Source organism: Ambystoma mexicanum, chromosome 9 (assembly GCF_040938575.1).
Source record: "Ambystoma mexicanum isolate Mex_15411 chromosome 9, UKY_AmexF1_1, whole genome shotgun sequence".
Classification (NCBI taxonomy): Eukaryota; Metazoa; Chordata; class Amphibia; order Caudata; family Ambystomatidae; genus Ambystoma; species Ambystoma mexicanum.
Window position 1 is genome coordinate 386,546,938 of NC_090931.1, and position 14,246 is coordinate 386,561,183.

Consider the following 14,246-nt stretch of genomic DNA (forward strand, 5'->3'; position numbering starts at 1 on the left):
GATTCCCATGTCAACCAGATAATTGAATTTGCCCATCTTGGAGATTATCCTGAAGGGTCCAGTCCATTTATCTGCCAATGCTCGAGGCTTGGTAGGCTCCATCACAAGGACCTTCCTGTCCCGGAGTCCAATCCACTTGCAATGCTTTAAGGTCATGCCAGTATTTGTTCAATTCCTGGCTGGCCTTGAGATTCGCCTTTGCTTGACCCATCATCTGTGTCATCCTCCGTCTGAGGCCTAACACATAGTCCTCCACTTGTTTGGCGGGACCGGGAGGGCTGGCTTCCAAACCTTCTCTGATCAAGGCGAGGGGCCCCCTCACGGGATGTCCAAAGAGTAACTCAAAGGGGCTGAAACCAACGCCCTCTTGAGGTACCTCTCTGTAAGCAAACAGCAGGCATGGCAGGAGGAGATCCCATTTCCTCCTTAGGGGCTCTTCCAAAGCACCTAGGATGCCCTTGAGAGTTTTATTAAATATCTCAACCAGACCATTGGTCTGGGGGTGGTAAGAAGTGTAGAACTTGTAGGTTACCCTGCACTCTTTCCACATGGTTTTCATGTAACTAGACATGAAGTTGGATCCTCGGTCAGAGGCAACCTCCTTGGGGAATCCAACATGGGTGAAAATGCCCAGGAGAGCCCGGGCAACTACCTTGGCCGTAACAGTCCGAAGGGGTATAGCCTCAGGGTACCGGGTGGCATGATCTACCAAAACCAGGATGAACTGATGTCCACCTGACGTGGGAGGGTCAAGGGGACCGACGATGTTGATGCTCACCCTCTCAAACGGTGTGCCAACCACTGGCAATGGCTGCAGTGGGGCAATGACTGCCTCCAGTTTTGCCAGACAACTGACAAGTTGGGCAGGTCCTGCAGTGGGACTCCACTTCTACTCCCATCCGAGGCCAGTAGAAATGGGCAGAGAGCCTCTGCTTAGTCTTCTTGGTACCAAGATGACCAGCCAAGGGCACCTCATGCGCCAACTGCAGTAGGAAGGGCCTGTAAAGCTGGGGTACCACCAACCTCTTGAGGGCACCAGGTTCAGGCTTAGTGGGCTCACTAACAAGGAGCTCACCCTCCCAATAAATCTGGAAAGTCCTAGGCACTCCTCCTTGTGCCTGGGACAGGGCCTGTTTCCTCAGACCCTCGAGAGAGAGGTACACTCTCTCTGTCCTTTACAGAAGTCTGCCCGGCAGGGTCCCCCTTCAGCTAACAAGCATTGAAGATCTAGATGATCCTCCGGGTCGAGAACCTCTCCCACAGGAGAGTCTTCTGGCTCTTCTCCCACACGAGTTGAGACGGGGTTTACCACTGGACTCAGCCCGTCCGGAGCATGGATCCCAATGGGTGCTGTAGGAACAGCGGGAACAGAAGGAGCTCCCTCCACAGAGGTGGCCTTCTTGCTATTCCTTTGTCGTGCCTTAGGCCGCGCCTTCGGCTCGGGGACCTGACTCACAGACAGACCCGGTGTCACCTGTGATCTAGTGACCGCAGCAGCAGTCATGGGAAGACCATCCGCAATCAATCCCAACTCGACTAGATCATGACCTAACAGAATGTTAGCAGGGACGTTGTCCTGAACCAGGACAGGAAGCTTTGCTGTCTTGTCTCCAATTACTAGTGTGACTCGGGCTACAGGCGATAATTTGGGAGGCCCACCAGCTAACCTGGTGGTTCTCAGAGGAGCATCTACATAGTCCTCTGGCTTGAGCACGGTCCTGTCCACCACTGTCATGCTTGCCCCAGTGTCTCTCAAACCAGTATAAGGCTGGCCATTCAGGAGGACACTTCTAAAAAATCTACAGGTGTTCTGTGGGATAGTCGCCAGTACTTCCGCGTACTGGTCCCAGGCCCCAAGGGACACTAAGGAAATCTCTACGGGAGCACCAAAGGTGATCCCTGTAGAGGAGGGGAGGACAGTGGCCTCCACCTCAGACATGGGGTAAGGGTAGGTCAGGCTGACAGCCTGTACTCCGAGTGCCTTACCTTTACACTTGGAGTCACCCCTTTTGTGATCCAGAGCCCCACAGTCCCAACAAGTACCGGGAGGGTGGGGTACGGTACTGGAACCACCAGGAGCCTGCTTTGCAGCAGGTGGACCACTACTCTTATTCCCACCCACAGATGACTTATCCCCACTAGATTTTTGGGTCTTAGGAGATGAGGGTTTAGGTTTATTCGACTGTGACCTCTTTTGGGACTCCTCAGCTTTCTGAGAGGCCCCTTTTTCTTTGTCCTTGTCCTTCCCACTGGAGTGCTTAGGGGACACCCGGTGGGAGACCCACTTGTCAGCCAACCTAGCCAGCTTAAAGGGATCCAAAATGTTCTGGTCAGCAGCATACTGACGCAGCTCTGGTGAACAGGCTTCAGAAAAATGCTCAAAAAACAACAGGTGGGACAATTCAACAAAAGTTTTCACCTTGTAACCATCAATCCACCCCATCATATTCATGTGCGCAGCACTCACCCAGTCAACCCAAGACACATTCTCTCTTTTCTTAAAATCCCTGAACCTTTTAAGGTATTGGGTAGGCATCTTGCCAAACTTGGCAATCAAAGCAGATTTCATACACTCATACTGACCCCTTTCTTCCACACTCAGCTTCAGAATACAGTCATATCCAGTTTGAGGCACTCTGCTTAGCAAACACTTAGCCCAATCTCTTTTGTCAACATCATGAATTGCACAACCCATTTCAAACACTTCAATCCATTGGAGGATATCAGAACCCTCCGAAAACACACCAACCAAATCCTTCATAAATTTAGTGGCTGGGGACCTGACACTCTCACTGGGTTTCGCTGAAGTCTCCAGTCGAGCTTTCTCTAGCTGGATTCTCTGACATTCAGTGTCCTTGTCTTTAAGTTCAAGATCCCTATTCTTGAGTTCCACTTGTTGCGCCAGCTCCTCTTTCTTAAGTTCAGCATCTATTTCCAACTTGCGATATTCAAAGGCCAATTTCATCCTTAATAACTCAAGCGCCAAGGAATTGCTGGGATTCGGAACAGAGGCAGCAGGAATGGCGGCATTCCCAGAAACAGATTCAGTAGAAACCCCAGGGGCGGAGTCCTCATTGGTTGCATTCCCCCCCTCATCAAGAGTTTCACCATCAGTCTGGTAGTCCACCAGGGCAGCTATCAGCTCAGCCCTAGACTTATCCACAAAGTCTAACTCCCTGACTTCACAAGCACTCTGGAGAGCCTCTAAGCTCATCCGAGTCAATTTACCATTCGCAATAGACTCCATTGCTTGTAATGCAGTTATTTTGTACACACCCAAACCTTAATCTAATAAAGTGCAGATATTTTGTAAGTGGCATGGTTATACACTGATTCTTAAAACCATAAGCATCCCACCGCTGCCACCAGTGTAAAGACTGGTAGGGGGTGTCTGTACCTCCGCTCTCTATATGGTAGAGGAGAGGCACAGAGGACCCCAGCCAAGATTCTCTATTATTGGTACGTGGTCGAGCAATCAAGGCCTTGCTTCTCGGGAGGTGATGCAGGCTGGTTCTTAAGTACAGTGTAGTCCCCGAACCCCCACAAAGGAATGTCCACACACTGTATTACTGAAAACACAGTCTTTATATAATTAATATTCAAAGGTATGTACACGATCACAATAACGCACTTTGTACTCGGAAGTCAATAATGATAAATATATACAATTCTAAAGTGGTACCACTAATGTTATCGAATCTCATTAAAGTGCATCAACTGTACGCTTAAAATGTCACACAGATTAATAACGAGGAAACCAGCAATAGAGATAGGCAGGAACGCAAGATGGTTGAAACAATAGGCAGAATTCTGACCCCTACCCCTAGGCACAGTTCTGTGTGGAGATCCCCCCACCTGGGCAACCTGTAAATAAAGATTTATAGCACAAGCCCAGTCCATATAATGTTCGATAGTCTCACTTCCTCCTATTAAGGTTTTACCCCCCCAATGTACCTGGTGGAGTAGAGTTCTCCGACGATGTGTCGACCGATCCTTCTCGAGTGCCTCCCTTTCAGGCGGGAGCCACGGGTCATCGAACGGCCGACGGTGAACAGGGTGAACTACGGCAGGGAAGTGGCACCTTCGTCCCTAGCGGTGCTCGTCGACGACAGAGCGTTGGCGTCCTGCAAGGAAGAGGCGTGCGGGGTACCTCGGTGACGATAGTTCTGGACCGCAAAGAGATGATGAAGAACTGTGGCCCAGCAAGGGCGTTGAGTCGTCGGCGTCTCTGTGGTCCTTAGGTGGTGGGAAACCCACCGGTGGATGCTCCTCGGCGCGTCGACGGTCAGGCCTTCTCCAGCGGGAGACAAGCGGGTGACGATGCAGACGAGAGCGTCCGATGATCAATTGAAGTTCTTAGGCAAACGGGAGCATGGCGGCTCCGGTCGGTGACGGCGGTCGGCGACGGCGGTCGTCGACAGTGGCGGACAACAGTCCGAGTGCTTCTCCTTGGAGTTCCTCAGCAGTCCCCGTATCGGGTCGGCAGCCTGTCGAAGGTCTGTCTACCAGGGAGCGTTGGCAAAAATCAGCTGTGCACGATGGTCCTTCGTAGCTCGGGAAGAGGGCGCCTTACCAGTTCCTCTCTGGGTCAGTCCTTGGAAACACAGCAGCCTTCAGATTGCGAGGGAGAGCCACAGCACTCCTTCTCGTCCAGCGGGGGTTTCAAGGTCAAGCGTCAGTTACTCCAGTTACTCGTCGTAGTGGACTTCAGCTTCTGAACACGATTCCTAGCAGTGAGAGGTCCCCAGATATACTGTTGATCTCCCATTCATTCCGCTGGGTCACACTCAAGCATCCAATCACGACTACGGGCATTCATGCAGGCAGGCAACCATCAGTCATTGTGTCACCCACCAGATACTAGACACCCACAACACAGAATGCATATTCGTCACACACTCTATTCACCCAGGTCCCACCCACAGGAGGTACCCACAACATACATCACCGGGAAGGCTCCAGCTAGTCTGGCCGGGCCTTCACAACAACACCATATTTGGCATTTCCACCCAACAGCCAGTCAGGGGGAAGTGACAGAGTCAGGGCTTCCCAGGACTTTGGGAAAACAAGGTAATGGGTAATAGAAAGCAATAGGCCACCGGGGCCATCTTGTTTTCCATCAGGAATCAACTGATCCCAATGGCAGGGCCGGGGTATCCCAAAATGGAGGATACTCCGCGCACCTGTCGAACTCAGCATGGAGTTGCCACCAGCCCATACCCTGCTCTACGGGCCACCCACAGGTGCCCAAAAACATACACTCGGGGCACAGGGTTGTACCCCCACCCATGGGTGCCATAAGGGTATCCCACGGGTCCATTCACCAAACCAAAAGAAAGAAAGCCGCACCGCCAGGAGTCCCCCATGAACTCCTGCACGGAAAACACGACAGAACATCCGATAAAAAGCAGTAAAGGACAAGGATACAGAGGCCCTGTCCCTCCGATGCATTTCCAGCATCACACCAAGCCAGAAGGCAACATCACACGGGCAGCTCATCACCCATAAAGTCGCGGAACCTATGACGTGGAGCAAAACAACCCTATGCCAAGGGCACAAGGTCATTCCAAATTCCAAAATGGCATCTGGGTCTCGAAAAACTGAACTTGTGAACAGTTTGCAAACTGAACTCGAATTCTTCAACGTGTACATTTCACTAAAGCTTTCCCGTCTCCTTCCAATTCCCCCTCGTCACCCCTGAGTTCTGTGGGGGGCTGTCATAAGGCATAGGTGGCACGTACAAAACTCCAAATAAATAAAACAACATTACATTTATATTTAGTTAGAGGTAAAGCAGATAGTTACAATACTGTACCTGTGGAACCTCTCTGAGAAACTCGGGGAGCTGGAATTCACCTTTAGAGACCTGGAAATACAAAAGCAAACTTTTGTAAGTCAGGTGACGCATTTTGCACTTCTTTTCATATAACTCGGCTTGCAAAGTGTCGTTAATCATAATAAGCACTGACTGAAACCAGGAAGGGAATAACATATACGAGCTTGTGGGTTCTGGTTGCCAACAGCAGTTAATTTCCTTCATTTATTGAATTTATATAGTGCTTTCACCAAAGCGTTGAACAAACATCAACAGTACAATAAAAAATGAAATATAAAAGTTACACTGTTGTATTATTATGACGCCAGCAAATGTGTTTTGAAGGAGGAACGGAAAGAGAACAATGAAGGTGAAGAACAAATAGAGAGATCTAGAGCATTCCAGAATTTAGAATGCAGTAAGGAGAGAGAACGAAATCAGGACGCTGCACATGGAGGGTAACTGTTTATCTGTACAGCGCTTATACAGAAGTGAAGTGCTTCAAAGCGCTTCGAGGCGGGAAGGGAGCAAGGGAATGCAGCAGTCATTCTTAGGCCTTGAAGTTTCTGAAATGATCTAACAAAAAAGTATGATATGATATGATATGGCATTTGTAACGCGCATATACACAAGTGTTTCAAGGCGCGACGAGGCAGGGAGGGGGGAACAAGGGGAAGACAGACAACGATCCTACTAGGCCAGGTGTCATTCAGACCGCGCAAGTGCAGGGGTAGGGGGAAGGGAAAAAGTGAAAGGGGAAGGGGAGGGGAGAAGTGCACTACAAAGTAAGTAGAATAAAAATAAATAAATAGGGCCAGATGGTGGCAAGTGCAAGGTAAGTGCAGACAAGTGCTGGGAAGGGGGGGCTGTAGGGATACAGAGACAGTCCCGCAGTGCAGGGGTTGCCAGGGAGGCAGTGCAAGTGGAGAGTGGCTGGGCCTAGGACCGAGGTCGGTGAGAGTGGCCCAGTTGCAGCTTCAGTGCAGTTTCAGTGAAGAATTTAGCAGGGGAGAGGGAGAGAGAAAGCAGAAGCAAAGAGGAAGGTTTTGAGGTGCTTCCGGAACCGGAGATGGTTCTCCTCAAGTTTCAGGGAGGCTGGAAGGCTGTTCCAGAGGGAGGCCCCTGCCACGGAGAGAGATCTACCCCCAGCTCGTTGCTTCGCGAAGCGGTTGACCCTGAGGGAGTTGGAGACAGATGAGCGAAGGGCTCGGGAAGGAAGATATTTAGGAAGAGAGAGTTGAAGGTATTTAGGCCCCAGGCCCCAGAAAGCCTTGTGGACAATGCAGAGGGTTTTGAACTTAATCCTTGCAGTCACTGGGAGCCAGTGTAGAGATTTCAGTCCTGGAGAGGTACGGTCCCTGGGCTTGAGGCCAAGGACAAGTCTCGCAGTTCTGGATGAGTTTCAGAGGGCGGAGAGTGGAGGCAGGCGGATTAAGATAGAGGCTGTTAAGTAGTCCAGCTTCGAGAGAACCAGGGCTCGGGAGACAGTGAGCTTCTGGGGGAAGGAGAGGAAGGGAAGAATACCTCTGAGGAGGTGCAGCTGGTAGTGTGACTTCTTAGAGACGTCAGATATATGAGGAGAGAAGGAGAGTGTGGAGTCGAAGATGACCCCGAGGTTTTTTGCCTTGCAGGTAGGAGCAGGAAGAGGGCCAAGAGAGGCTGACCAGAGAGCTGCAGGGAAGGAGGGAGTGGGTGTGCCGATGAGTAGAATCTCAGTCTTACTGGCATTAAGGCAGAGGTCATTGGCGGCACATCATTCCTGGATAGCAGACAGACAGTCACAGATGAGATAAGTAACTAGCGTACTAGGCCTTACGGCATTTCTCCTAGTGCAAGTTCATGAAGTGTAACAGGTGTAACCAGATTAGGGAGGGGAGACAAAGGGCGGACAAGACAGACTTACTAGGCCTAGTAAATTCAGGTCATGCAAGTTTACAGACGGAAGTGCAAGGGAAGGGGGAACAAGTGCGCCCAGTCCAGCATGGCCCTGGGTTAAGTGCAGACCGGGTCCCTCTCACATGGGACGTATACTGAAAGTGCAGTAGGGGTTACCCCTCTATTGGAACGAATGCTGAAAGTGCAGTAGTAGTAGTGCTGAGCATAGTGCAGAGGCCAGGAGACAAGTGCATAGACTGCCGGGGAGCCTGGGACCTGCAAGGCTCTGGAGGTGAGCCAGGCGACCTGTCAGTAAAGCTGAAGAGAGTTAGGGGAGAGACGGAGGAGTGAAGTTGGAGAGAAAGAGAGAGGAGGTTAGCAAGAGAGAGGGAGAGAGAAGGAAGAAGAGAAGAGGAAGGTCTTGAGTAGTTTCCGAAATTTAAGGACCTCCAGCTCAAGGCGCAGAGAGACAGGAAGGCTGTTCCAGAGTGTCAGGAGGTTTCAAGGTAGCTAATAGTAGTACTAATCTATCCAAATTAGCGTAGTTAGCAATCGCAAACCCAGACTATTTCTGTAAATTCTTTCAAGAGAAGGTTCCCAAGGAGGATACAGTCAAGGAAATGGGATATGGCTGCTAATGTAATAGGAGCTCCTTACTTTGGAGGGCCTCTACATAACTTTAAAGCAGGAGCCTTTTAGCTGGTATAAGAGAGGTGACAACTCCAATGTGCATGCAGCCTCTCTCCAGCTCTCCTCTGCTTTCTTCACACTGATTGAAAGATCAGCAGAGCAGCAGCGGGCCCCTGAAATGAGGTGATCTTCAGCTGAATATTGGAAAGTGGTAGGTCTTCTGCTGCTGCACACTCCAAGGACGGAGGTCTGCAACTAAACACTGCAAGAAAAGAAGGTCTACAGCTGACCATTGGAAGGAGGAAGTAGACAGATGAATCTTGGAAGCAAGAACATCTTCAGCTGAACAATGGAAGGAGGAAGGTCCACACATGAGCACTGGAAGGGGAGGCAGGAAGCTGGACACTAGAAGTGAAGAGGCCTACAGTTGTTTTTCATTCTTTTTGTTTATTCGTCTTTCGCCATTAATATGAAAATATACAATATAATACCACACAACACAATGATTATACCCCTATAGAATACCTAAATACAACTCGTATACATACTTTTTAATGTAAGATTAATATTGTCTATCAAATATTTTAAAAGCAGCTTTAACATATTTACAGATATCCATTATAATATGCCTCCTCAGGGAAATACTCTTGGCATGATATGATATGATATTTTATTTGTATCGCGCTCGTACACAAGTGTTTCAGAGCGCGTCTAGGCAAGGGAGGGGAACAGGGGAGAACACAACAGCGATCTTACTAGGCCCAGTGACATTGAGAATGTGCAAGTGCATGAAAAAGTGAAAAAAGAAAAAGTGCATGGAAAGGGGAGAGTGAAAAGTGCGGAGCAGGTGAGCAGATAAATAATAATAAAATAAAAAGAAAATGGAGGCAATAAACAGTGGTAGTGCAGCCAGCAAGTGGCAAGTTCTGTGTTTAAGGCAGCAGACTGGATAAGTGCAGAAAAGGAAGAAAGATGGGGGGGGGCTGTATGGGCACATATACAGTCCCCAGTGCAAGGAGTGGCCAGGAGGCAGTGCAGGGGGGTGTCAGGGTGAGCAGGTACCTGGTCCCAGGGGACAGAGGGTGGCCAGGTGCACAGTGCCAAGAGAGAGCAGATCAGCAGGGGAAAGGGGGAGTGAAGGCAGAAGCGAAGAAAAAAGGTCTTGAGGTGCTTCCGGAACCAGAGATGGTTCTCCTCAAGTTTTAAAGTGTCAGGGAGGCTGTTCCAGAGGGAGGCCCCGGCCGAAGATAGGGATCTACCCCAGCTCGTTTCTTTGAAAAATGATTGACCCGATTGGCATGCTTCTCATCCTCTAGGTGCATCATTAATGTCTATCTGAATGGCACTGTCATGGCCCAGGGCGCTCAGCCCAACCTCCTCCTTCTTGATGGGCTTCTTCCATCTCTCATCAACTTCCTGCCTTCTCCTGCTGCTCCTCTTGCCCCTTCTCCACCACCAACGGGTATACTACACTTCTGTACCACTCCTCGGAAGACCTTCAAAAGGTGCAACCAGCTTCACCTAGATACCCTTAAGTCTTGCTCTGCTGTTAAAAATTCCTCCGATAGCTGTATCCTTCTTGAAGACTTTGACATTTCTGTTCTCGCTCTCACTGAGATGTGATTCACTGCCAGCTCTGTCACTGCTTTTGAAACACTCCTTCCTGAGGGCTTCATGATCTTCTCTAAGCCCAGGCCTAACCGGTCTGGAGGCGGAGTGGCCATGATCTTCCCTGAATGTGTCCCTACTACTATCATTCCCACTCAGACCTACTGGTTCTTTGAATGCCTCGTCGGCAGGCTTGGTGTCTCTCCAACCCTCTCTTTGACTTGCCACCATCTACAGGACCCCTGGCTTGGTCTCCCTCGTCCTCTGGGAATGGTCTAACCTCAAATCTTCTTTTCTTGCCTCCACCACCAAGCTTCTCCTCCTCTGAGACTTCAATATTCACCTCGACTCTCCTGATTCGCCCAATGGACTCTTTCGCAGCCTCTGTGACTTTCTTTCCCTCACCATCCTTCCCTCCGGTCCGATGCATTCAGCCTAACACACCTTGGAGGCTCTCATCTCAGCAGACATCCCCATCTCCAACCCTCTCACTACACCTCTCTCCTGATCTGACCATGCTCACCTGTCCTCTCACCTGCATCTCTTAGTTCCCCTCGCTAAGCCTGCGCCTGCACTGCCAGCCTCCTTCTCTGTCATTTGACAGATGAAGCGTGTCAGTTGCGGCTTTTGACACCACTTTCATTCCCCCTCCGATTCCTACCATTGACTCTCACACTGACTCTGCCCTTGCTAATCTTCACCTCTCTATTCATCAACACCCTGGACATCCTTGCCCCTGTAATGAGGATCCGCATCAAGCCTGCCTCCAAGTGCAGCACCTGGTATGACTCCGACCTAGCCTCTTTGAAACGCAAGGGAAGAGTTTCCTGAGCGGAAGTGGCAGGAATCGGACACATCCTCGGACAGACTGGCCTGCCGCCTCCTCCAAATTCAGTACAGACTCTCCATCCGTTCAAAGAATAGGACCCATATCCAAGCCTGCATCTCTGGGGCCACTAACAACACAGGCAAACTGTTTACAATCTGCAAGGAACTCGCCAATCCTACCGCAGTCTCCACTTCTCACCTGCCATCCCTGACCCTCTGTACTTTACTTGCCTCCCACTTGTTAACCAAAACTCAGGACATCTTGTCCTCACTCTCCTCTACACCCCTCCTTTATCCCTCCCCAGCTCCTAGGCCTCCCATGGGCCCCCTATCCCCATCCCTCCTACACTCCTCTTTCTCAAACATAGCACCGGATGAGGTCTCTAGATAAGTCTTCTCTATGAAAATCTCATCCAAACAGGTGCTCCCCTGCTCCTCCAGAACTATGAAGACAACGCGCTTCCCTTGCGCTAGCCTAGGCCGATTTCTGTAATCACTCCTTTGCCACTGGCACCTTCCCTCAAGGACTCCCTTGTGCTCCTCTCCTCAAAAAGCCCTCCTGCCTGGCTAACTACCACCCTATCTCCATTACCCCCTTCCTAGGCAAACTCCTGGAGAAGCTGGTCATCTGCCAACTGATCCAACACACTGAATCTGTTGGTTGTCTCCACAACCACCAATCTGGCTTCTGAGCAGCCAGAAGCATGGAAACCGCTCTACTGAACACCAGTGAAGACTTGCTCTCAAATCTCGATTCCAACTCTCCATCCGTTCTTATCCTTCTGGATCTTTCCGCTCCTCTCGACATGGTCAATCATGCCCCCCTTGGCATCACTGGTCTGACACTGGACTGGTTGAGCTCATTCCTCTCCGACCGACCTTCCCAGGTTCAGCTGGACCCTTTTCTCTCCCATATCACACTTTCCACCTGCATCGTCCCTCAAGGCTCTATCCTCTTGCCGGGGCTCTTCAACATCTACCTTGCCCATCGGGCTCATCGGATCTCCTCCTTCTCTCTTCACTTCCAGTGTTATGCAGATGACACACAGATCTCCTTCAAGCTTCCCTCCACTACCTTTTCTTCCTGCTCTCTCATCCCTGACTTTCTGACTGCTAGTCAGGCATGGTGTGCTGCCAATGATCTCTGCCTTAATGCCAGTAAGACGGAGATCCTTATCACTGGGGCTCCAGTGCCCTCCTTGCCTCCTACCCTCTGGCCACCCTCTATGGGACCCCTCCCACTCCTGTCAGGCAAAAAACCTTGGTGTCGTCTTTGATCATCAGCTGTACCTCCTCAGAGGCATTTTCCCTTTCCTCCCTTTCCCCCAGAAACTCAATGTCTCCAGAGCTCGGGTCCTCTGTAGGCTAGACTACTGCAACTGCTTCTTCCTCAGTCTTCCTTTATCCTTCCTTCGCCTCCTTCAACTAATCGAGAATAGGACTTCAAGACTTATCCTTGGCCTCAAGCCCAGGGACAACATCTCTCCACCCCTAAAATCCTTTCACTGGCTCCCGGTTGCTGCAAGGATCAAGTTCAAGACTCTCTGCATCATCCCCAAGGCTTTCAGGGGTCTGGGACCCCGCTACAGCCAACTCTCTCTCACTAAATACCTCCCTGCTAGAGCCCTTTGTTCTTCTAGCTCAAATTCTCTGCAGATCAGGCGCTTCCCTGAGTGGCGGTGGGGTGTAGATCTATCTCTTCCACACGAGCATTGCAGAATGTTCTACTTGCCCCTCTCAGGATTGAGCCAGATCTCCTTGTGTTCCAGAAGCTCCTCAAGACACTCCTTCCTTCCCTCTCCCCCTCCGTTGATAATGCCCCTTTCTGCAGTAGTGACTGGGCACCTGGTTCCCTCTGCATTCTGTAGGGCTCCAAGCCCCCACCCGCCCAGTCCACCCCCTTACTCACACTTAACATGTGGACCCTCACCCCCCTGCATCCCATGCAATCTCTGGCACTTGCCCACCTAGCCTCCGCTTAGTACTCTCTTTGCCCTTGTTGCCCTCTCCCCCCATGCTCCCTCCACTTGCACCCTCTCCTCTTTGCCCTGCACTTCCCTTGCCACACTTGCACTTCGCATTCGAGACCGGCACTGCCGCCTCCCCTCCCTCACACTTCTTGTTACTGCACTTGCACAATCCAAATGTCACAAGGCCTAGTAGGACCGGTATTGTGATCTTTCTCCCTTGCCCCCCCCTTTTTCGCCTTGTGGCACCTTTATAAATATAAATGGTTATTTATGACGTGCTTAATACCCAGAGGTTTCTAAGGGCGGATGCAGGGATCGAACCTGTGTTGCTCCACCTCGTCTTGCTTCCAAGACAAGCACGTTGCCCATGAGCTATCCTCCAGAGACTCACCTTGAAACACGATTTGTTGTATAGGTGAGTTACAAATATCAAATAAATAAATAAGCCACTGTGTCCTAAGATCGGTCCACAAGCTGTAAATCAACATAAAATATGGTAAACCTTTGGTGGCCCCAGTACCAAGAGCAGAGCCTAGTATTGCTTAGCAGTCCATACGTCCTCGTAGAGATAGAACGTTCAGTCTAAACATTAGAATAATCCTCCTGTGTTCCGGGGACCTTAATTAGATTATGATATTTACTGCTATGGGCAGACAGCGGTCGTCCCCTTTAATATTTGAAAGAAAACAGGTTCGAGATACGCATCATTGCGTGGTTGTGTTCTTGCATCTTGGTACTCTTCTTTAAGTCCAGCTTGTTTATTCCACTACTAAACTTTTCAAATCTACACACCAGTTCTTACACATGGCTGCACACTTGTTAAACCAAGGATGATTTATGTGAGGAAGCTGGGCCTTCATCTCCACCATTGCCTTTATAATATTTGGGTTTTCGAACTGGTGGTGAATACTTTTAAAGAAAAATCTAAAAATGTCTGTTCCAATAGATACTCCCAGCTCCATCCGCTGTGCCTCCCCTGGAGTGCTGGGCCCAAGACGAGTATCTTCCTCAAGAAGCCATTTTGTATATGGTCCAATGCAGCACAGTCCGTATGGCCCCATTTCTCGCAGCCATACAGCTCCATAACCTTAAAACACTTAAAACACTTATCCAAATGACAGCCCCCAAACTTATAGTAAAATCTGGCCAGACCCACCAATTCCACACACAGCCTTTTTTCCACCACTCCAGCTACAACTTTTAGAGAACAGAGTCCCCAGATAATTATAATAGTCCATGAGCTCAATGTTCACATCATTGATCAATCATATATATCCCGGGATACGGTTTCCCAAAACAACAGCTTTGGATTTTGACAGGTTTAACTTCAGGCCATGAATCTCAGAATATCTGTAAACGGGCAGGGTAGATGTATCCATTTAGCACGGGTGAAAATATTATTTCCTGCAAATAGAGGAGAATAAAAACAGACAAAAAGATAATAAATAGCAGTGGGGCTAAAGGGCATCCCTGCCTAACATCCTTGGTGCCAAACTCAGTGGGTGCGCTATTGTTTCCAC

At 49.9% G+C, this 14,246-nt stretch overlaps 1 protein-coding gene across 3 annotated transcripts in view; it reads right to left on the bottom strand.

Moving 5' to 3' along the window:
- TPST1 (tyrosylprotein sulfotransferase 1) overlaps window positions 1-14,246 on the bottom strand; it is a 542,880-nt gene that overhangs the window by 27,107 nt on the left and 501,527 nt on the right. For all 3 annotated transcript variants that reach the window (XM_069614863.1, XM_069614864.1, XM_069614865.1), the window contains exon 4: window positions 5,816-5,866. In XM_069614863.1, coding sequence (XP_069470964.1) covers window positions 5,816-5,866 — 51 coding nt within the window. The remainder of the gene's footprint in view (window positions 1-5,815; window positions 5,867-14,246) is intronic.